At 39.7% G+C, this 24728-nt stretch overlaps 1 protein-coding gene across 1 annotated transcript in view; it reads right to left on the bottom strand.

The window, feature by feature from the left end:
• Window positions 1-3604: 3604 nt before the first annotated feature.
• SLC16A14 (solute carrier family 16 member 14) overlaps window positions 3605-24728 on the bottom strand; it is a 29610-nt gene continuing 8486 nt past the window's right edge. The window contains exons 2-5 of the mRNA XM_084891836.1: window positions 23582-23853; window positions 17834-17977; window positions 13161-14138; window positions 3605-6322 (exon numbers count right to left, since the gene is read on the bottom strand). Coding sequence (XP_084747962.1) covers window positions 6171-6322; window positions 13161-14138; window positions 17834-17977; window positions 23582-23840 — 1533 coding nt within the window. The 5' untranslated portion in view covers window positions 23841-23853 and the 3' untranslated portion in view covers window positions 3605-6170. The remainder of the gene's footprint in view (window positions 6323-13160; window positions 14139-17833; window positions 17978-23581; window positions 23854-24728) is intronic.

The raw sequence follows: 24728 nt of genomic DNA, 5'->3' as shown, positions 1-24728 counted from the left end.
TTGTTCGCTTGCTCATTATCACACCACCTAATCAAAACTCTCACGTGAATGCTTGCAACAGTCAACATAGTGAATATCATTATTCATTCTCATGGCTGCAAAAGCAACCTTGGGTCAAACCCTTGGTGCATTAGTGTGAGTCAAAGCAATGACAAAATGTGCTGGAGGTCATTATGTTTTTCATGCCATGTGCTTGCAGTCAAATAATGGCAAGATCTACTTAAGGGTGTCCTGGTGATACAGTAAAAAATCACTGCATTCTATTCAGTCTTTACCTGAACCCACATCTTTTTAATATTCCTCATGGCAAACAGGGAGTACATACGCACAAAGCTCATCTGCTTCCAATCCAAGCCCAAAGGTCTCCATAACCAGCACTCGTGTAGCTTTTTTCATGAAATGCCATGTTTATTTGTTTGGCTGTCACGTTACTGAAAAGGAAGCTGTCACTTTGAGGAAAATAACTGCAGTACTTGATGCCAATGATAATATTTAAGCTTTCAAAAGGAAATTAGAATTTTGGAAAATGTATATAACCCTCCATGAGAAATAATTCACATACCATACAATTTACCCCTTTAAAGTGGCTTAGATATATTAACAAATTGGTGCAATCATCACCATTATGTAGTTCCAGAACATTTTCGTCATCCCCAAAAGATAACCCATGTCCATTAGCAATCACTCCCCATTCCCATCTCCTCTTGGCCTCTGATAACCACTAATATACTTTATGAATTTGTTTATTCTGAACATCTATAATAATAAAAGCATAATATGCTAATTAGACTGGATAGCCAAATGACCTTCCAGACGTCATTCCGGACATCCTTCTGGATGAAGCCAGGGTGGCAGGGGCCGAGGCAGAGGTTGTTAGGAGCAATGATGCAGGCAGGAAAGTGGTTAGGGGTGATCAGGCAGGCAGGTAGAGTTGTTAGGAGTGATCAAGCAAGCAGGCAGAGGTGGTTAGGGGCAATCAGGCAGGCAGGCAGGTGAGTGGTTAGGAGCCAGCAGATTGTGAGAGGGATGTCTGACTGCCAGTTTAGGCCTGATCTCACCCTTGGATTGAGCCTAAATCGGCAGTCAGACATCCCCTGAGGGGTCCCAGATTGTGAGAAGACACAGGTGGGACCCTCCCTACCCCATGCATGAATTTTGTGCACTGGGTCTCTCGTTTCATATAAATAGAATCACACAAAAATCAAGTGACGTTTTAAAATATTGTACTAGTTTGAAATAAAAAAACTATTTGGGAGATCTATAGAACTAAGTGGACCAATATTTTCCAAATGACTTAAGCATCATGTTACAAAATCATAAAGAAGTAAAAGATCCATTCAAAGTGTGAAACAATCAATAGATATTAATGTAACATTTTACAAAAAGTTCACTGATAATATATTGGATTCCACACTGTAAGTAAACTTTAAGGAATACTACTGTGAAATTTTTTGGTGTGATATTTCCCCCCCCCCACACACACACACACAAACACACAATTATTTAAAAGGACTTAAATATCCCACCCCTTTACAACTACATACAAGTATGAGGCTGAATTTTCTTCATATATGCCAATCAAAACCACATATTACAACAGAATGAATGCAGAAGAAATAAGAATCTAGTTGTCTTCTATTATGCCAGAGATTAAAGAAATTTGCAAAAATGTAAAACAATATTTTTATTAAATATTCTTACTAAATATCTTTGGGGAAAAATGGTTATTTTTCATAAAATGGGTTTATATTAACACCGTAGGCACATTATTATTATTTTAAAATTAATACATAAATATTTAAACATTTTCTGTTCTGCTTTCTAATATGGTAAATATCAATAAAATATATTCTACAAGAACTACATATCTTAGGGTCTTTATTGTGTTTTAGGAATACAAAAGGGACCTGAGACTCAAGAGTTTGAGGTCCCTAGTCTAGCCCTGGTAGTCTTTCAGTTGACAAGTAGACACGCTGATGATAGTTCTTCAGTCATCTTACTGAACCCCTTTATATCTGTTCTACAATATTATTACAGTTTCAGCTAAACAGGTTACCAGTCAAGTTTCCCTTAGCTTAGTTATCATTTTTGTCACTTGTAGTTCTGTGCAACAGCAGCTTACTTCTGCACGCTGGCTAGAGGACCGGCACAGGCATCAGCCTGTCTTGTTCTTATGGAAGCCCGATGTACATTTGCTGATTACAAAACCACCATGGAAACAGAAAGATGTAGTAGAATAAAAATATTATACACTCTGAGTGTTCTGAATATAGTAATTGACCAGAATGTTGTATAAAAGGAAATAATCGATGAGAGAGAGTCAGGACAAGTATCTGAAATTGATTGGAATGTTTTGCTTGTAAATATGTGGATTGTGGATCTCCAATCTTAGTGCACAGAAGAATCAATAGATAAGCTTACTTAAAAGGTAGGTTTATTGGCCCCATGCCCCAAGGTTTTAAGTAGCCTCAAGAATCTGCATTTAAAATAATATTGGGGCCGAAGCCGGTTTGGCTCAGTGGTAGAGCGTCGATCTGTGGACTGAAAGGTCCCGGGTTCGATTCCGGTCAAAGGCATGTACATTGGTTGCGGGCACATCTCCGGTAGGGGGTGTGCAAGAGGCAACTGGTCGATGTTTCGCTCTCATCAACGTTTCTAGCTCTCTATCTCTCCCTTCCTCTCTGTAAAAAATCAATAAAATATATTTGTAAAAAATAAAAATAAATAAAAATAAAATAATATTGGGTATAAGTTGTTTCTTTAAAAAATATATTTTATTGATTTTTTACAGAGAGAAAGAGAGAGGGATAGAGAGTTAGAAACATCGATGAGAGAAAATCATCCATCAGCTGCCTCCTGCACACCCCCTACTGGGGATGTGCCCACAACCAAGGTACATGCCCTTGACCAGAATCGAATCCTGGACCTTTCAATCCGTATGCTGACGCTCTATCCACTGAGCCAAACCGGTTTCGGTTGGATATAAGTTTTAAATTGAAAGAGCATTATGTGCATAAGGAAAAAAGTCAGACCTACCTAAACTTAGCTCACCAGAGCCGACCACTATTCATGTGTTCTTGTGTCTCCTTCCAGAAATGTTCCATACATATAGAGGCCTTGTGAATAACTTCCCTTTGTTGTTAACGAAGTACAGTTAGGAGTACATTATCTTGCTTTTTTCTTTTGGCAATCTATATATCTTGGATATTATTTTTCTATTTTATATATGGATATATCTTTAAAACAATAGTTGCAAAAGTACCATATTTTATTTAACAGTGCCCTAATGATGGACAATAAAAATGCTTCCCATCTTTCATATAACAAACAATAAATAATAATAATACATTTCTGTTCATCTGTCTTTGTCCATGTGTAGGAAAATATTTTAGAAATGCATTCTTTAGATTAAGAGGTGTGTGCATTTTAAATTTAATAGCTGGTCGTGGCAGTTTGGACACCCTGGGTGATTCTCTCCAGGTGGTTTTATGACCACACCTAATAAAAACTTCCAGGGGCCAGAACCAAACAGATAATCATCAGTTACACTTTGTGAGTTTTTCTTTTAAGGCCAAGAAATTAGAGATTTTATACAAAAACTCACCACTTTTAAACAGGACAACATTTATTCAGTTGTACATAAATAAAAATTACTTGGATACATGAGGGGAAAACTACGAAACACATAAATACACAATTAACCTTTTATAATATCTTCAAAGAACTGTAAATCATAGCATTTTAAACAGGAAATAATACATATGCTATAATCCTTTATAGCATTCTCTATTATTCTGTTGTCAGTGTGAATGTTGCAGGCATAATTTACCCTATTTTTGTAAAATGAGAACTTCTGTGTGGTAGAAACCACCACAAACAACGGTACAAACTGAAGGTGAACAGGTTTAACTTAGACATGATACCAAAGCCAGGTCATTGGAGAAAACCTGATATTTATGATCGCATAGCCAGCAGTGTGAGCATCAAAATGCATTGGCTAGAGCACCATTCAAAATCTTGAACACTGACTCTTGTTAATTTGGTGTTGTCAGAACATGAAAGTAATGAAGTTCTGTGGTCAGTTTTACAACACATGTTTTTCCATCTAACCATCCTAATTTCATCATATATAGATTGAGAGAGAGAGAGAGAAAAAAGAGAGAGACAGAGAGAAAGAGAGCATTGCCTCAGCATTTAAGATTACCTTTATCAAAATAGAGAGCTGAGTTCTTTAACAGCAGCCAAAGCTGTAATGGTACTAAATAGGTTTTGAACAAAATGGAGTGTGCCATGCCATTTATTAAGTAGACTAATTTACAGGCAATTCTCGAATCACTGGAGGTAATATTGAGTGTGTATACTAGCCATGCTCTTGTTTCTCCTTTTCATTAGCTGCCTTTTATTATTACTGTTATTTTCAGGGTCCCTCTCATTGTGCAACCCCTCCCACTAGGCATCAGGGCAGAAAATAATGAAGATGAAACAAACAGGAAACTTATCTCTATGCAATTGCATGTCCACAGCTCTGGAGTGTTTTATAGAGTAGGACACTGAAACCACTAGCCAAATTAGGCAGGGGGTAGCATTCTGAGTTTCTAATTACTAGTATCATTCCTGCCTCTAATTTACCAATGATAACTGAGAATGGTCTGTACTCACTCTAGATAAATTTGACCCAAGACACTGGGCAATGATATTAAAGGATTTTTGTGTGTGATGAGCAAATTATGAGTAGAAATTTAAACAGTTCTAAAATATGTGTAAACAAGTAAGGCAGCCAGAAATTTCAAAATGATTCTGGAAAGAACATTCTGCAATCTGAAAAATCTTTGGCTTAGAAAAATAGAGCTCTCAGATAAAGGAAGAGAATTTGATGTCATGGGTCACAGTTATCTTCTGTAGGAAATAGTTCAGGAGACTGTTTTTAAACTGCGTAAAACTCAGCCACTGGAAAGGGGCTATTTGCTACCACTACTCCAAGGTCAGGTGCACAGATACCCACACCAAAGCAATTCCATTTATTACCCTCACAACCTCACAGTCTTATATTCTGGATTTGTAACACATTTTACAAATTATTTAACCATCAACTTCATATCAATCCGCAATTAGTTCTCTATTTTATTTACTGAGCACGAGAACTCAGAAAAAAAATTTTTTTTATAGGCCCCAGATTGTGCTCATAAACAAAGAGGAGGATGATATGAATTAAAGTGCTTGAATCATAGCCCTTGATTCAGAAGTTGTGAGCACAAATACAACTTTCACTAAGGAAATTATTATTTAGGTTTTGTCTTAAGATTCCATTTTTAACTGGATCTTACTGGATTAGGATTGATGGCAAATGCTTTTCTTGGAGGAAGATTGAGAAATTGTACTCCCTAGCTGCAGAATTCTTTCATAAAAATAGACATTTTTTCTTTAATTGTACTATAATGTATTATTACCTTTGAAATTAGAGCCTGTATTTATTTTAGTAAGAGATCAATGGCTTCCTGTGACAATGAATCTCTGAAACCTAATCATATTCTTGTGCTTAACACCGATTTATCTGTGAGCTTTCCAGAAGCATTTAGATGTTTTGTTTTCACTCTACACAGTATAGGCAGACCTCACAGGTACTGCAGATTTGGTTCCAGACCACTGCAGCAGAGTGAGAGTCACAATAAAGCAAGTCGCAATCCTTTTGCTGGTGGAGGGTCTTGCCTTCGATTTGTAAAAAAAAAAAAAAAACAACCCACAACAACCCCGCAATATCTGGGAAAGCAATAAAAATGAAGCGCAATAAAATGAGGTCTGCCAGGAGTTGGGCTGAAAAGCTTTTATCCCTTGTCTCTGTTTTAAAAGCTGTATCTAAAACCCAAGTCCCAGGGGATAGTGAGAGAGAGTGGTTTTTAGGAGGGGCATTTCTACCAATTACTAAAAGGCTGTCTTTGAAGGACATTGTCACCGCTAAACACGTGAAGTCCTTATTACCATTCATCGCTTCTCCCCAAGTGGGAGAAGGCAGTGCTGCTCTTACATGAAGCAATGACGATGGCATTTACAAATGACAGTGCCAGTGACCATACAAAAGCGCTTTCCCGTGATATGTCATTGGCTCCTCACAGCGACCAGGCGAGGTAGGCGTGAGAACCACAAAGAAATCTCACATGAAACATCACATGACACTACACCTGTGTGCCACCCATGGATTTCTTTCTGGATTGTTCTATAATCTGAATACATGGTTGAATCAGTAAAAAGAGTATTCCTACCAGGTAAAGTAAACCACATATATAGAAGGAAAAATCATATTTTTGTGTGATGTCGTAGATCCACCCTACAAAACAAAAAAGAATATATTCAGTGTAATATAGTTGCTAAATTAAAGAACACAAAGCAAGCACTTATTGCGACTATAAATATTTCTGTAATTTATGCGTATGTCATTTATGGCCTAAAACTTTTCCTTTAGCCCTTTTTAAGTCTGGGCTGTATGAACCAGAGTTCTCAACACCTGGGGATGTATGCATTTATCTTCTAAGCCCCTGGGACACCTTTTAAGGCACTGTAACAGTAGCCTGGGAAACCCACTCTGGAGAATCTTCTGCTCATAGCCCTTGGGGTAATTCTTAGGCAAGCACGAAGCCAGCAATGAAAAAGTGAATCTAATAATTTTGTTTTGTTTTTTTATAAGTATAAACACAAATCTTTTTCAAAACCTTTAATAACAGTTTTGAAGAAATTTCTAGTGTATATCAAGAAGCTTTTGAGAAGTCACTTGGGTTTTCTGTCATTCTGAAGTGTATGAGGATGAACATCAGTTTCAGAAACAATTACATTTCCCAGGTTCTACAAAATTCATATTTATAGCTATAAAACTTTATATTTATGAAATTTTAAGTTGCCAAATAGATAGCCTTAAATGCCAATTAAATTATCAGTTCCTTTTAAATAATACTTTAATATTGTAATCTAATACTTTCAGATCACAATTTTACTGTTCACTCTATAAAATACTACAGCATTTCATTGATTCTAAGATACCCTGAATTACTATTATTCATTCTTGCCTTATGTATCAATAAGAAAGATATAATCTTGTCAATTAAAATAAGACTCAAAGTTTTATAGGAGTTTGTAAAATGCATTCTGATTTCAGAGTTGTTAAACATGAAAAAAAAAAGAAGTCTCAGAAACTATGATATAAGATGTTTCTTTCCCTTCAGTGATTAATTCTGAGCCAATCACATGCCATGGTTCCCACATAGCCAACTATTCAGACTGAGAGGATTAAGCCACATACAAAAATTTTATTTATGGTAAAAGTGTAAGCATAAGCATTTACCTTTTCCATTTCAAGTGCATTAATTAGCGAAGGCATCAGAAAAATATAAATGATTTAATGACCAAACATAGCATTTTATGGCCACATTTCAAAATATGTTTTAAAAAAGATATTACTGGTAAATGGATGCATAAGTGCAACTTAACCTTCTCCCACCAACAAATAACAAAAGTAACTGTTAAAAGAGGAGCCAGCACCTCCGACTTCCTGGTAGTTCTTTATATCACTTTGTTTACTGTACCTAATGCACAGTGGATGTTTCTGGATCAGTTATGGTAGTCATAAAGAAAAACAAACACTTAATAACATTAAAAATTATAATTTTAACCACCTCAAAGCTATGAATTCTGGATATACTTTAATAGTTAACCAAGTTTTGAGTTTGTCATTTGATTAAAAAAAAGAAAATATCAGACTCCATGTGGCTTAGTAAAATACTCTGTTGTCTTTTTTTAATCTCCAATTTGAGGCAAGAGGAACAGAAAATTGTATTATATTAGACATATGATCTGAAAATAATGACTTTGCCTCAGAACTAAATCAGAAAGGTGCACTGATATATGAACAAAAACAAAAACAAAAACAAACTTCTGCTCAGTGTCACCATTTGGCCACCGTGGACCACTGTGAATCATGACCAATGAATGGGTCCTTTGCAGATAATGCAGAGAAGTCTGTACCTGTAAGTGGAGTATACACACAACGGGACTATCCATAGTGATCATTTAAAAACATAAATAACTGTAAATGAGGTTCTCATACTCCACTCATCCCAGAGGAAAGACGACCTTATAATTTTAATAGTTAAATCTTCACTTTTCATATGATCAACTGACAAAGTAGAAATGATGGCTCTAAACCACAAACACCGCTAGCTGAAAGGAGTTGCTGAAATACCATTGCTGCTTAGCACAGACCTCAAAATAGGACAAAATCCTAACTGGCTGGAAAATTAATTTGTTTTTAGTTCAGACGATTTACTTTTTGGGTGAGTGGTTAATCTAAGCTCCAAGGCTCTGTGATGTGGCCTACCCACCGCTCTCCCTTACTGCCCTGAGCTGACCATGAGCACAAGCCATACTAAATATTTTAGACTTTCAAACACATTTCTCTTGGCTCCTCATCTGTGCATGTACTATTCCCGCTTCAGGAGGATATAATAATAAACACCATCACCCTTAGAACACTCTCACACCTCCTTCCCACCACACCATCCCCCCTTTTGTCTCTGCAGACTACAGAAAATGTCTGCTAAGTATCATATACAATATAATAAAAGCTAATATGCTAAGTGCCCAGTCAATTAATCAAAAAAAGCATAATATGTTAATGATATACTAAGGCTGCTCAACGGCTCAATATGGTAAGCACTGATCACCAGGGGGCAGACGCTACAACTGGTAGATTAGCTTTCCGAGATGGGCGGGGCAAACCTTGGAGCCCTCCCACAGTCCCTTCCCAGCCCCGATTGTGCACCCGTGGGGTCCCTGGGCCTGACCTGTGCCCTCTCGCAATCCAGGACGATTTTTTAAAAAAGTACACCCAACTTCACCAAACAACAATACAAATTGGAGAAATAGTCCCCAATTTTATGTTTGATTAATCCCATAATCTACCTTTAGGATTTCTTTTTAAATGACTCTGGATCTTTTTATCTTTCTCTGACACCTCTAGTTTGCACTCAACTCAGTTTGAGTCCAATGCAAAGCAAATCACGAGATGCTGTACTTGATCGCATGCTTTGACCCAGCAACATGTGGACAAAACTCTTTAGAAACCAGAGGTTTCAGACAAGCTGTGCTTAATTAACCATGTCCCCCTACAGGTCTGATCCTGGTTGCCTGGTTTGTTGCCTGGGATCCTTGGCAACTCCTGATCCAACCATCAATTCAAATCAACAGCTTCAAAGTGAAATCTGGTTCCCTATAAAATTGCATCTCCCTTTCATTTGAGTCTGTCAAATGATGAATGACGGCTGTTTTTCTTACTTATTAAATGCTTTCCCAGCTTTTGGTGAAAAACATTGCAAATTGTTATTAGGTGTTATATTTCAAGCAATTGGAGGAAATATGTGTAGCTTCTTGGTTAGTCAAATCTGTTGGCTGAGTTTTGCTATATTTTACACTGGAACCATCTAGAAAAGTATCTATTATTATTATTACATCTTTAAAGGAGAAGAACTGAATGCCCAGCAATATTATAAATGAATTATACCAGGAAGTTCATGCTGTTAAATGACATGGTGAAAATATCTGTTCAATGACTTTGATTATGTATTCTGCTTAGTGGAAATGTGTGATTGCTACTAAATTGTACCAGAATTTTTGATGTCAGTAGAAACTGCTTTGCAAAATGAAAAACACCTTCATTTTCAAACCCATTTGAAAAAAAGGTGATGTGAACAGTAATTTACCTTGTAGCAAATCTAGCTAAGAAGTAATTTCTATCCCACCTGAAATTTCTAGCAAGATTTTAATGTTATTAAGTCGCTCATATTGCCAGTCACTTCTGAACTACAATGCATAAAGGCTGGGCTTGCAGTTCATTGCAGTGTAGGCTTCTTGGCCTGGAAAGTCAATGACTTAGACACAGTGCAGTTAGCCAGTGATGTGCTCAGTGTTCCTTAGTGTGTAGATTCAGTGGAAGGAGAAGGAACAAATAAAAAGGAGCAAAGTCCTTTTTAGGCTGCTGGCCTTGACATGCACATCAGAACATCAATTTTAGAGTCTCCATAGCAGCATTTGATACATCTTCATAGAAGGTTCTGAACCATTAATAAAATGGTTTCTATCATCACATTCATCTAAAGTCCACTTCTAGGGAGGAACCTTGAAGCAGGTAGAGATAATGCCTGATGACTGGAGATTGGGTATAACTAATTCCCTGGCTTCTTCTTCATTTTCTAATAATATATGAAGCCTTTTAAAAGATTTTAATTTAATTTTTTATTGATTAGAAAGAGAGAAAGAGAAATATCGATTGGTTGCCTCCTGTACATACTCCAATTGGGGATTGAACCCCTAACCTGGGTATGTGCTCTGACCAGGAATTGAACCCACCACCTCTGGTGTATGGGATGACACTCTAACCAACTTAGCCACCCCAACCAGGGGACTCTGCCTGTCTTCTAGTTGCAATTCCTTTCTCTTTCACTCAAGAAAGTGCACTAGAATTCAAATGCGTGAGAAGGACATGACCCTAGGAATGGGACAAGGAAACCAAGCTGGCAAATGTTGGTGCTTTAACTAACATTGATCATGAATCACTTATGCAGCATCTCTCAGCTGTGTTGTGGTGCTGCTGTTGAAATCTGGTGGTCAGTATACAAATAATCCCAGACTGACCATCGGAAGCAGAAAGTACCTGTGGATCATGCAAAGGACCACCAATGACAGATTCCATTTCCACATACAATATAAAAATGAAGGGCCTCCAACAAGAGGGTAGGTGAGCCACAATAACCTCATCCCCTTAATGGACTTTTCAGTTTAACATCTCTGGGAAGTACCATTGGTTGACCTATCCAACACCCAATCCCAATTCTTTTCTCTTTTTCTTCTTCTTGTATAAAGGCTGAAAAGAAATACTCCAATTCTCAGTCCCCCTGGAAGCTTAGTTCTGGCCAATCAGGCATAAGTAGAAGTCAGCTGGAATTGAGTCTTCTTCCTTCCTCCTTCATATTTAAATGAGAATGGTGTGGTGGAGCCCTATCATCTAGTCCCACTATCATCTAGTCCTACTATCATCTAGTCCCAGGACTCTAGATTTCTCATTACATGACATAATTAAATCTCTGCTTAAGTTACTAGTGGCAGGGTGTTCTCTTATAGCCAAAGGCTTCCCTGACTGATAGAGAATTCTGTACAATGAGATCAATGAGCAAGTTCAGACTATTCAGCTGCCAATAGTTTGTCACCTAGAAATACTGTGTCTGCATCTGTGCTAGGCAGAGAAGAAGAGCAGCCTGATCCAGGAGTTCCCATAGATAGTCTTCAAATTTCCTAATGTGATTCTTAGGCCTTAACCTTAGTCAGCCAGTTGCCAATGCTATTAGCCATGCAGCCATGAAGTTCACGACTTCTTAAACTTCAAATTCTGATGGGGACTTAAAGATGGGTATGTCACCATAAGCCTTCCACCAGTGGGTCCCTAGGACAGGCAATAACAGTAGGATATGTAGAAAGACAGGGAAAGAGGAGACGGGGAAGGTTTTGTCCGGCACCCATGGGTTCCCCACCCACTGAGAAGAGGTATTCCTGCAGACGATGTGAGCAGGGACATCTGAACCGGTGAGGCTCTACCAGGGTAGTTTAAAAAACGGCTCACAACCTCTGGCAGCTATGACAATTGCCACCTGTCCTGGCCTGGCCACCCTGATAGCCATCTCCAGACATTTGGCTTCAGTCCCTGCCTTCAATCCTTAGATAGAGGGTAGACCCTGTCATCTTTCCCCAGTACCTGGCCTCTTGGGAATTGAATCTACCTGCCCAACCCTTATGTGCCTTTCCACAAAGTGTAAACCCTCCCCATAGGAGGCTGCAGAGAGGTACTTGGACTGGCACAGGACTTCTGGTACACTCATTGCAAAAAGCAAATTTTCTGTTGAACTGAGGTGAATCCATGTGAGAGACCTTATCGTAGATGTCTGTCAACTAAGCCTGAGGTAAGCAGAATTCTCCAATTTTCCCCAAATGCCCAAGTCCCAGTCCCTGGAACCTATGAATGTTACCTTACGTGGCAAAGGGGATTTATGTTAAAGGCTTTGAGATAGGATATTATCCTGGATGATCTGGTGTGCCCAATGTAATCATGGGTGTCTCCATACGTAAAAGCACGAGGCAGGAGAGTCCGACTCAGAGAGAGATGAGATGTGCTTCTGGCTAGAGGTTGGAGGAAGGGACCAGGGGCCAAAAAAGCAGGCAGCCTCCAGAAGCTGTAGAAGGCAAGGAAACGGAGTCCTCCTTAGTTCTGCTGACACCTTGATTTTAACCCATTGTGATCCAATTTAACCTGACCTCTACAACTGCAAGATCATAAATCTGTACTGTTTGAAGCCACTATGTTCAAGGCAATTTATTCCAGCAGTAATAGAAAATTACTACAGGGCTAGATCCAGCCCATAGATGTGTTCTGTTGGATTTACAGTCTTTTGAAAATCTGAAAATGTCACCTAAGTGTTCCAGTCTTAGTTTCTCTTGGGAGACTGCCCCCTCACCCAGCAATAGAAGATCAGGCAATAGTTCTCCTTATCGCTTGGGGACAGAAACCAGCTGGCGCTGGGGAGAGCCTGCACCCTTCAGTCCTGTAGGGGCTCTGCATTATCCTGTTGCCTATCCACTCCATCGCTGGCAGCTTACTTTATAGATGAGGATCAAAAGCTCATGTGCATTCTACATGGAAGAGTGACCTTTAACTTGCTAAAATGTGTAAGTGAGAAATTTGGGGGCAGGAATGAGAAGGAAAAAAGGCATGTACACAAATGGAAACTTCCTTCTTATTTACCCTGGACTTCATAACATTGATGAACACAAGCTAATAATCTAGATGCACTCTAAGCTTTAAAACTTTGTATGGATGGTTGCCTGGCCAGTGTGGCTCAGTGATTGAGTGTTGACTATGAACCAGAAGGTGAGGATTCAATTCCCCATCAGGGCACATGCCTGGGGTTGTGGGCTCAATCACCAGTAGGGGGCATGCAGGAGGCAGCCAATCAATGATTCTCTCTCATCGTCGATGTTTCTCTCTCTCCCTCCTTCTACCTTCCTCTCCGAAATCAATAAAAAAATTAAAAGTTAAATAAAATAAAATAAAATAAAACCTTGTACATTACCTGCAAACGGTGGTCCCAGCAATGCAGAGATGCCATTAGCACAGATGATGATGCCATAGGCATTGGCCAGGTGCTCAATCCCCACCAAGTCTTCAGTCACGACGGGCATCAGGGAGAAGTAACCGCTGGAAAAACCTATCAGGGCGCAGATGACCGCCAGGCTGGCATACGTGTGCATCAGTGGCAGAAGGAAAATGCTGAGCACGAGGGTGAAGTTGGCCATCAGGAAGACATTCCAGACGCTGATGCAGGGCAAGTCCGCCACGATGCCCAGGACCACTTTCCCGAAGATATGAACGATTGCTATGATGGATGTCAGGGGGAAAACGTCGTTTTGCTCTGATAAATTATACAAATTGACTATTTCTGGGAGGTGAATGAAAGGGATGACAAAGCTGCTGTATGCAAACAGGGCCCAGAAAATAAAAGCTACAAATACCCTGTTAGTAAAGAGGGAGGCTGCCCCAAAATAGCCGGAGTACCATTCCTGGAAGCCCTTCCTGACGCGCAGGGTCAGCTGGCTCACCATCTTCAGCACCCGGAAGGCGCACAGGTTCTTCCTGCGCCCGGCCTCCTCCGGGCACGCCTGGTCCGCAAGGTCGCCCAGGGTCTCCTCGCGCCCGGGGCTGCCCTCCTTGTCGTCTGCCCTGCCCAGCCGTCCGCTGGACTTCACAGATTCCGTGGAGTGAGCAGGGGGCACTTGCGGATCTCTCCCTGCTGGGTCTTTTCTCTCCTTCCCAGGAGAGAGGGGCCTCATGAGCGCCCCGCACACACACAGGTTTAAGGAGACGGCGCCTTGGATGAACATCGCGTTCCGCCACCCGTACTCCGCGCACAGGTATTTGAGCAACACCGTCATGAGGAAGGTGCCAAAGCCGGTCCCCGTGGTGCTGAGGCCCTGGGCCAGGGCGCGCCTTTTCTGGAAGTATCTGCCCACCATGACCACGGCCGGCAGGTAGGCCATTCCACTCCCAAGGCCTGCGAGATGGAAAGGGGGAAGACAAAGCACACAGCACGACATAAATGGCCATCTCCAGGACTGGCAGCATTTGAAGATCACCTGCATTGCATTATTTTTGTCTCTGAGCTATTTAAAAACAACAACTGGTATTTTTCAAAATTACTTGTTCTACTACCAAGAGGGTCATCCCCAAAGTTTCTAGCCCATCAGTTCCCCCACCAGGCTTTGCAATACAAGTTATTTTGGTAATAGGATAAAGATCAATGCTCACATCAGAAGTAAGCTCTGGGGCAGGGCCGTGCTTTCCTGTCATCCCTGGTACTGTCTCTTACTGCCCAGGACACACATTGTGTGCCTATGGATTGGCTGAAAGAACGCATGGCTCCTGAGGGCTCCCGTGTCAGGGCCAAGTGCACAAAGCATCCAGGAAAGGGTTTACAGGGGATGAAGTTCACCTCCAGGCAATTTGCAGATGCCTCAGGAAGGGGCCGATTTGTTCACAAATTAGCTGGAAGAATATAAGAAATTATAATGCGCCCATAAACATACACACTTGAGGTCAAAGCCACCCAACACTTATTTGTATCTCTGATTTTGAATTGTATTGTCTCTTTCTTAGAAAGTAGGCACTGTTTGTGATTTTCACTGTCAAAATTACAGCGCTGGTGGGGGATGTTTGTGTTGGGGCCAGTGGTTTGGGGAATTCTCTACTTTCTCTTCAGTTTCACTGTGGACCTAAAACTGCTCTACAAAATGAAGTATATTAAAAAAATAAACAAAATTAAATTAAAATACTGGCCAAATGAAATTAAAATAGAGGTTGTGGGTTGTATGTTCAAGTTCTAGGTACAGAGAAATCATAATCCCCATTTCAATGATCCTGGGCCCCATTTGGATCTCCCAACATTAGAATGGCAGTGTCCTATTCTTATCTAATAAAAGAGCAATATGCAAATTGACCATACCTCTGCTACACCCACCAGCCACGCCCACCAACCAATCAGAGTGAGTATGCAAATTAATCCCAACCAAGATGGCTACAGCCACAGAGAACATGAGGGAGGCTTGTGTTTCTCTGGCAATGGAAGAAGCCAAGCTTTCCGCCTGCCCTAGCCTGCCTAAGCCTCCACTCAAGGCTACAAAGTTTCAATTATATAAGGTAAACAAATCCAAACAGAAATGGTGGCAGCCACAGAGGAAGCAGAAGGCTTGGCTCTGCTCCAGGCTACAAAGTTTCAATTGTAGAAAATATATAAATTCCAGATACCCCGGCCTCTGCTTGGGTTGCCAGGAGGTGTGACTGGCCTGCAAACCACCACAGGCCCCTTGCCCAGGCCACCCCATGTCTCAAAGAACCCCCATCCTGATCTGGGACACCCTCCAGGGCAAACCAGCCGGCCTCAACCCGTGCACCAAGCCTATATCCTATCTAATAAAAGAGTAATATGCATATTGATCATCACTCTAAAGCACAAGATCAAGATAGCTGCCCCCATGTGGTCAAAGATCCTTCCCCCATGTGGACACAAGATGGCCACCACAAGATGGCCAGCAGGGGAGGGCAGTTGAGAGGGACCAGGCCTGCAAAGGAGGGCAGTTAGGGGCAATCAACCTTGCAGAGGAGGACAGTTAGGGGTGACCAGACCGGCAGAGAGGGAAGTTGGGTGAAAAAAGGCTGGTAGGGGAGCAGTTAGACATCAATCAGGTTGGCATGGGAGTGGTTAGGGGGCGATCAAGCTGGCAGGCAGAAGCGGTTAGGGGTGATCAGGAAGGCAGGCAGGCGAGCAGTTGGAGCCAGCAGTCCTGGATTGTGAGAGGGATGTCCAACTGCCCATTTAGGCCCAATCCCACCAGGCAAAATTGAAGAAATTTGTCCAGACTCTCTTGGCTAAGAAAAATTGCTCAAATAGACATTAATTTTCTGCTTAATAAGAGAACATTCCTACCCAATTTTAATTGTTAAGGTGTTAAAAATAAAAACAGACTCAGTGGTTATTGGGGCATGCAGGAGGCAGGCCATTGATGTTCCTCTCTCATCAACATTTCTATTTCTCCTTCTCCCTTCCTCTCTCTCTCAAAACAATAAAAACATATTTTTAAAAAAAGCAAAAAAAGAAAGATACAAACAAATATGTCTGAAATGCTTTTAGGAATGAAGGATACCAACAAAGTTTCTTTCAAACACAAACTGTACAGTGATATAAATATATATCCATCACCTGCCTTTGCAGTATATTTTTGCATCTAACTTTTTAAAAATTTTTATTTTTTTATAAAGGGGCTAGATCACCAAGCAGCTTCAAAATGCCCAATTAATGACAGCCCAACAGCATTTGGCTCATTTTAATTTAACCGATTTAGCTAATTTTTCCACTTAACTATAGTTATATACATATTTTTGTGGGGAAGGTAGGTGAATGTGTTTTCAGAGACTCTTTCTTTGGGTTTTTCCTGTATTAAAAAAAAAAAAAAATGGGAGCAATCAAGTGTCTCAAGAAATACTTTTCTTTCAAAGCCTTCTAATTTTCTTCCTACTTCTTTGGATCCATAAACATTCATTGAATAAATAAATGGATGAAAAAAAATAAGTAAATAGATAAAGAGATGTTTGAGGATCAATAAGCAATTAACTGCAAGAAATAAAATTCCATTTAAACAAAGAATGTTACAGAAATCTCTAAATGATGAGACTAAGTCTCAAGTCCTGGTTATTAGGATCAAGTCACAGTCCATATAACCAAACACGACCAGATCGATTTCATAGGGGGGCCCACAGGTCTGCCCAGAGTCCCCGGTGTGTCTCAGTCTCAGCAGAAAGAGTGTTTATCTCCTTACCGATAACACAGAACTCCTGTGCGGGTTCTGCTCATTGGACTGTTTGTTATGAGGACACGTTTCTAAAAAAGCCTGTACTACTTCTTATCCGTGTGAATGCTGCTACCTGTTGATAAAGGAAATTATGGCTGGGGAGATATTTGTCAGAACGAACAGGCAAACCGTGCTGCCCGGCAGCCAATTTTTACCTCTCCACTGGGGACCACCCCTCTAACTGTGCTCTAGATTTGCTTCTTAGGTCTCTACATGTAGATGGGTTTTGCTGCCATGTCATTAATTTGAACAGGGCGAAAAGACAAAATGATTATTCTGTGATTCATGCTCAATCCTGCAGTTTTTAAATGAGGATGTTATTAATTTCCTGAATATGTTACCTATATCTGTATTTTTACCTCCCTTTTTTCCTATTACTTGTAAGAGAAAGGATAGCGCTTAGAACCAGGTACGGAAGATTTAATTAAATTCTACTAGTGAGTGCCCTGCTGGTGTTGCTCAGGGGGTGGTGTGTCTGCCTGTGACATCAAGAGGCTGTGGGTTCAACTCCTAGGTCCGGTTGGGGTGCATGCGGTAGGCAACCAATCAATGTGTTTCTCTCACATTGGTGTTTCTTTCTTTCTCCCTTCCTCCCTTCTTTCCTTGCTCTATAAAAGAAAATCTATTAGACCAAGTACAGTTGCTAGGTTGTTCTGGCATACTTAAGGCATAGTTAGTATATTAAAAATTATTTCCTGGAGGGTAAAATGGGGGTGAGGAGGCGGCGATGGAGGAGACAGACAAAAATACTTCTATGGGCGCCTTTTCTGCACAATAACATTCATTGCCAAAGTGCCCAATCAAAACATTTAGTGTCAAATTAAAATAAAATCGCTGTGCTTACCAGCTGTCACTCCGAAGGTAATGAAGAGGTAATGGACGTTGGCGGCATAGGCGCTCAACACCCAGCCGAGCGAGTTCACGAGTCCGCCGACGATCGCCGTCCCGCGGCAGCCGCAGGTGTTAATGAACAAGCCGATGAAGGGTCCTGCCGCAGAACATGGACAGGAATGGTCTAAGAGCATTTTATTTTCCTGCCTGCTTAGAAAATCCCCACAGAAAGACAAAGAATGAAACTTTTCTAGGTCTGTTAAATAAAACACCCCCACTGCTTTATGCATGTATTTCTTCTTCTTCTTCTTCTTCTTCTTCTTCTTCTTCTTCTTCTTCTTCTTCTTCTTCTTCTTCTTCTTCTTCTTCTTCGCAAGAGAAAATAAGCAAATTTAATACATACATATGTGTGGAAATCCTGCATACATGAGAGAGTCAGGGACCCCACCTGACATGAGAGGTTCAGACACAAAGGGGGACCTAGGTATAGAAGACATTCTGAGCTAGGGGGGCGGTAATACACCTTGGAGACTTCAAAGGGTCAAAACCCCATTGCTTTATGCGAAAAAAGGCTCCTAGCATGCAAAGATGGTTTTTAACAATTTCACTGGTGAGCACAAGGTTCTAGACTTTCAAGGAAGATAGACCTGAAATATTAATAGATAAATTGGCTCATTCTCTTAACACAGCAGAAGTCCTAAACTGACATAGGGACTCCATTCAGCGTGTCATTGCATATTGTTTAGCTCAAACAACAAAAAAGTCTTAGCTGACTGTGTACCCAAATATGTTTTTAAAATGTTTTGAATGATTGGTCCCATTTAAAATTAAGAGAATTTAAAAAAGTTCAGTGGCAGCACATTATCTTCCCACACAGCTCAAGTCAGCTGGAGCTGAGCAGTAGCTGGTCCCTTTAGCAGCATCACACCATCTCTAGCTTGCCCAGTCTCGCCTTAGTTTTATATCTGGCCTCCTGCCCTCATTTACATGAAGTGTTTGGCTTGTGTGCACATTTCAGTTTTTGACTCCAAACCCAAAAGGGAGTACAGGAAGGGGGTTCTCAGAACTCCCAGGCTTCAGGCAAAGGACCTAGAGCCTGTTGTCATGAGGATACCAGATGCAAGCCAAGCTGAAAAGGACTCATCAGACTGGACCCATCAGCATTTATCACACCATGTGGAGATTCAGGAAAACACTCATTATGCAAGATGTCCCGATGCACACAGCCGTACAGTATTACATGGCACACATTCTTTACTATGTGCTTACTTTACTATGATGCTCTAGCTTTTGTCAATCCTCTTTGTTTTCTTCCTGATGTTGTGGTAATTTCTGATGTCACTGAAGCCTAATGCTTGCCTTGTGATCAATGATTCCTTATCCATATAGCAATCCAGATTTTAGCAATACAGTACAGTGTGAAGCCATACTCAACATTCAGTAAGAGGGCAGATTTTATCATAATCTTATTTTTATCATTTTTATCTTACATAGTTTTATAACTGTATTCAGGTGAAATTATGCAGTTTAAAAACTTGTTGAACTCTAAGGAGCTTCCCCTTTTGGCCAAAACTGAAAAACGCTCTGTCGAATTCTAACTATATTCATGTGCATATTTGGGTACACAGTCAGCTAAGAGTTTATTTATTTATTTATTTTTTGTTTTGAACTAATGGTTTTGAGAGGGGTTAATTGTAAAAATTATGAGGGTAAGGACTTATTTGCTTAACCCTATCACATTACAGAAAATAATTCAGTAGATAAATCTCTTAGAATAGATTTAACATAGTAAATATATTCTAGATAAATATACTTCTTTAGGTATTCTACAATAAGCACATTCTACAATATGCACATTATACAAATATGTAAGCCTATTGATAAACATCTGGGGGAATTATTGGGAACAACTGAAACTCAAAGTTGAAGATATTTCTTTGATGTCTTTACAAATATTTTTATTTTTTTTAAAACCCATGGTCATTTCACTACTTGCATCCAAAATGAAAGGCTAAAAAGAGAAAAATGCATGACTCATGGCTTAGCTGTTAATAGGCCTTTTAGGATCTGAAAGGCCAACAGATCACAGTGCAGTAGCACGAACATATTTTCTACATTACAGGAAGGCCAGAAGCCAGTATTTCTGCCTGCTTATGAAACTTACATGAAGAAAGCATTTGAAGAAAAAGGGGGAGAAATTCCCAAGTGCAGATATGAATTGCTTTACTGATAGAAACATTAGTTAATAGTGGTGTCTGGTTTTTTGATTTATTAACTTTTGCCCAATTCAAGCTGGAGTTTCAGTCATTTATGATTTGCAGGTGGGCAAAGTCAGACCCAGAAATGCCCCAAATGACTCCTCCACAGTTACAAACTATAGATCTAAGCTTTCTGACTGTTCTGTTTTCTGACCATTGTTTATTGATGGCCAGCAGCATCTCAAAGCTTGCACTGCTATTTCAACAAAAGGAGAAGAACTCCCCACCCAGTCTAAGGAGAGGGGGAGAAGACTGAGATACAGTCCTTTGGCTATGATTCCCACTTTCATAAAGCAATTCTGTGTTTTGGAATGAGATTATTCATCATCAGGCTCTCTTCTCCAGAAGGAAATCTGAATCTCAGCCCATTTCCCACACAATAAAGTGTTATGTTGTTGCAGGAAATACCCAGAGGAAGTGATGATTTCTTGCCCATCCAAGCATTTCGTAAGTTAAAAACAGTTCAGGTGAGGGCAGAAACAATCTGAAGAGTGCCTTGGCATACAATCATAGATGAGGTTAGATATGAACTCCTGGTCTCTTGGACTAACAACCCCTCACGGCAATAGGCATTAGGAGCCTCTAAATCAGTGGCTCTCTGCCTTAGCTGAACACTGGAGTCACTTAGGAGCTTTTAAAAAAACACCTCCCTCCCCCAAAACCCTGATGCTTGGGTCTCATCCCATGAGATCCTGATGTAATGGTCCAGGTGCAGCCCTAGCATTACGGTTATTAAAAGCGCCCAGGGGGTTCTGATGTGCAGCCAGGACTGACCCCACTGCTCTAAATCTGCTTAGCAAGGCAGTGATCCTGTGCAGTCCACAGAGTCCCCTAATAATATGGTTTCCATCAAGAATTATTCTGAGAGCTATCACAAAGTCTGCTGGAAACCTGAATAAGATGTTAAAAATTGGAACCTTCTGCAGAAACTGGCTAGCTAAGAATGAAATTATTGAATTTCCCATGTGCAACTCATTGCTCAACAGAGAAATGGCTTTCAAGTTTGTAACACAATTCACAGATTTTTTTTTAATTTAAAAGAGATAACCCAATTGTGCTTATAGTGATTAGAAAACAAAAACAATCTGTATTTATCTACTTCAGATGTATTTTCAGTTCTCATTGGACATCGTGGCAGGCAGTGTGGTATAGTAGGCACTATTTTGGAGTCCAGTGGACTAGGTTTAAAGCCGGTCCCACAGTTACAGGCTGATCAACCTTAGGTAAGTTACTTAATCTTTCTGAACATTGCATGCTCTTCCTGTCAGATGGAGATGATGGGCTGGCCTCCAGTATTGCTGTTGGATCAAATCGGATCATGTACATAATATTGGTGTGGCATGTAGTAAGTACTAAATAAAGGGGGCTGTTCTTGATGGCTTCTGGCTTGGAAAAACACTCAATGCATCTGCAGCTCCCCTGTACCAGGCAGCTCCAGACAATGAGCAGCCATTTAGGGTTATGATAGATAGAATAAAAGACCTTTCATTGATATAACTATGAGCCTTGCTGTGTTATGATTTCTGAGCCCCACAGCAAAAGATGTTTTTTAGGTACCTTTTCTGTAGAAAGGTTCGTCTACAGTCTGAAGTTCCATTGTCTGGAATTCAGGGATTCTGGGCTCTCAAACAGAATTCTGACTACAGTTACCTCCCAATTAAACTGAGGATAACAATCGCATTTCACCATCACTACACATTAAGTGTCGTTATTTTGAGGGATCAACTTCAAGCCTATATTCAGTCATTTCAGGACTAGTTTTTACGGCTTAAGACAGCCTTATCGGGTATTTTGGAAAATGTTGTGATATTATATCCCCTAGCTTTTTGCTGAGTCTTCTTTTTTTGTTGTAAACACACACTTCCTAGTACTTTGTTCAACCTCTTCAAATTTTATTTTTTAAAAGGTAAAAGAAAACCCACCAAGATTTTAAGTATTCTAGAAGAACAATTTTCTTTTACTGTCTTATTGAGAAAGTAGATTTACTAGCACATTCCCTACATCACAGTAAAACTTGCATTTTTTTTGTATGCAAGTTTTTTAGTCCCAGTTTTACCCAACGCAGGGTTGAAGAAGTCAGTTCATCAATGTTATAGGCAAATATAATTTCTTAGCATTTCTCTCACACACATAATGATGCCCTTATTTAATTTTAAAGCTAGGTCAGCATTAATTCCCTTTGATAAACACACACATCCCACCCACATATTGGGAAATAACAGTTTGTCCTTGTTTTCTATCATTAGTATTATTATTGTGTTGGTATCATGTGTATTACCCAAAATAGCATTAATTGAGTGCCAGCCAAGATCAACAAATCTCTGAGTTGGATTCAAGTGATTACTTGTTAATGTAGAAACCACTGAAAAGTCACAGACTCCCATCAAACACACATATGTTTGTCATACACATACTCTCACAAAACCAGAAAAAGGTTAAAGGCCATTTATGTTTCCAGTATAAAATATGTCACAAATATTTTAAATTAAAAAAAAAAACTGACATAAAATGATGTGGAGCAAGTGAACATTAGGGTATAGTGGTAGATTGTTAGAATTAAATGAGATACTGTTAAGGAAAGCACCTGGTATATAATACGGTAAGTACTTAATGCATATTAGTTGACAGTGAAAGTTGCTTAGTTCCCAAAATGAAACACATTAGCTATAATAACATATTAAATTTATAATAACTTTCTAGTTTAGTATTTCCAACTGGAGAAGAATTGGTTTCATAGATTGCTGTATGGGTAAGCTTAACTAGAAAATGCAAGAATATATTACTATTCTTCCCTATTTGCTATATCAGTAGCTTCCCTAAAAATAGTTTAATAGATTTCAAAATAGTATATGATCAATTTCAAATTAATTAGAACTCTGAAATAAGATTGTTAGTTGACTTTTATAGTGTCTTCTCTAAATTTTTTATCTTTTATAAATATTCATAAGTGTTAAATGAACAGATATTTGTAATGGTATATAATTGTGTTACAACAGTTAAGAAAATGGAGCTTGGGGCAAAAGAGAGTTTTAAAAATGACCAATTTAAAAAATACTCCAAGTGTTCATAATATTCAGATAGCAATATCCACAAAAGGACAAATATTGTATTACTCCACTTATATGAGGTACTTAGAGTAATCAAATTCATAAAGACTGAAAATAGAATGGTGGCAGCCGGGGCTGGGGGAGGAGGAATAGGGAGTTAGTGTTCAATGGGTACAGAGTTTCAGTTTGGGAAGATGAAAAATGTTCTGGAGATGGAGGGTGGTGATGAATGTACTCAATGGCATTAAACTGTTTACCTAAAAATGGTTAAAATGGTAAACTTTATCTTATGTACATTTTACCACAATAAACAGTAACATCACTAACATTACTGTTTCAACAATATAAAACATTACTTATGTTGGGGAATTGCCATTTCATAACTATTCAGTTTTACAATAGGTGACAGGCGAACATACCCTGTTCCAAACAGTTATGTTTCAATGTTATACATACCCACAATCAAGGTGATGCCCATGCTGAGGGAGCTGACCCATGCGGTCAGGCCACGGCTCTGATGGAATTCTTCAAGCCATTCCACATTGAGGACCCCCAGGGCCATCTGGGAACCCATGATGAGGATGTGCACGAAGAAAGAGGAAAGGACCATCATCCAAGCCCATCCGCCATCAATGTCTGGGTGGGATTTAAGTGTCTTCTTATCTTTGGGGACATCTTCAAAATCATACCCAATATCTTCATGGCTTGTATACATCTTCCAAGATTTTCTGAAATACATATGACAAATCATTTTATTGAATATCAAAACAAAAAATTCTTCATCTTCTTTGGACAGTTCTCCTTCCTCATCATAACCAAAGAGGTCCCATCATCATATCAGACCCTCAGATGAATCTTTGTCATCATGCAGATTTGGGAAAACTTCTCATTTTTTTCTCAGGATGAAGCGCTTTTATGAAAGTTGTTTAATTTTTAAAGTCACTCTATATGTAAGTATTATAATCCCTATTTTAAATATATGAAAATAGAGAAAGGAGGCAACTTTCCCAAAGACTCATAGGTAATAAGCAGTATGGTCAGACAGGAAATGAAGGTTTGAACCCAGCTATTTCTGATTTTAAAGCTCATTCTTAAGTCCTTTATTGAGACGGATGAAAAATATATCAGAGAAGGAAGACACCTGGCCTTAGGCAGGCTTGCAGAGTGGCTTCACCTTGGTGGGGCCCTGGCATAAATTCTGGTTCTCATTTTGTGGATCCAAGTGCTCAATAGAGCTAGAATGGGTTAGCCTCAGGGGGACTGACTTGTGTGTACCCAACTCAGAAGAGATTTACAAAGTAGAACTCAATTAACTATCTTATAGTGGGAGATACAGCTCTCTAATGATGAGATTTATGCTTTGCGTAGATACATCTCTCAAGATGTTCGAACAAGAGGAAGGAGGCTAGAAGAAGCTGGGAGGGGGTGGTGCTAAGTCAGGGAGGACTCTGGTTTTGTTTTATTGTTTAGGATGAGAATTAAGGGGTGCATAAGAACTGAGAATAAGGAGCAAAAGAAGCAGAGACAGAGGGAGGAGAGAGGATGACTAGTCTTGGAGGTGGTGGGACCAGAGAGTTGATCTGATCAGGGGGATAAATCTTTC

The sequence above is a fragment of the Pipistrellus hanaki genome (assembly GCF_964339955.1).
Source record: "Pipistrellus hanaki genome assembly, chromosome: 8".
In the NCBI taxonomy this organism is placed as follows: Eukaryota; Metazoa; Chordata; class Mammalia; order Chiroptera; family Vespertilionidae; genus Pipistrellus; species Pipistrellus hanaki.
This window is presented reverse-complemented; position numbering and strand designations above follow the sequence as displayed.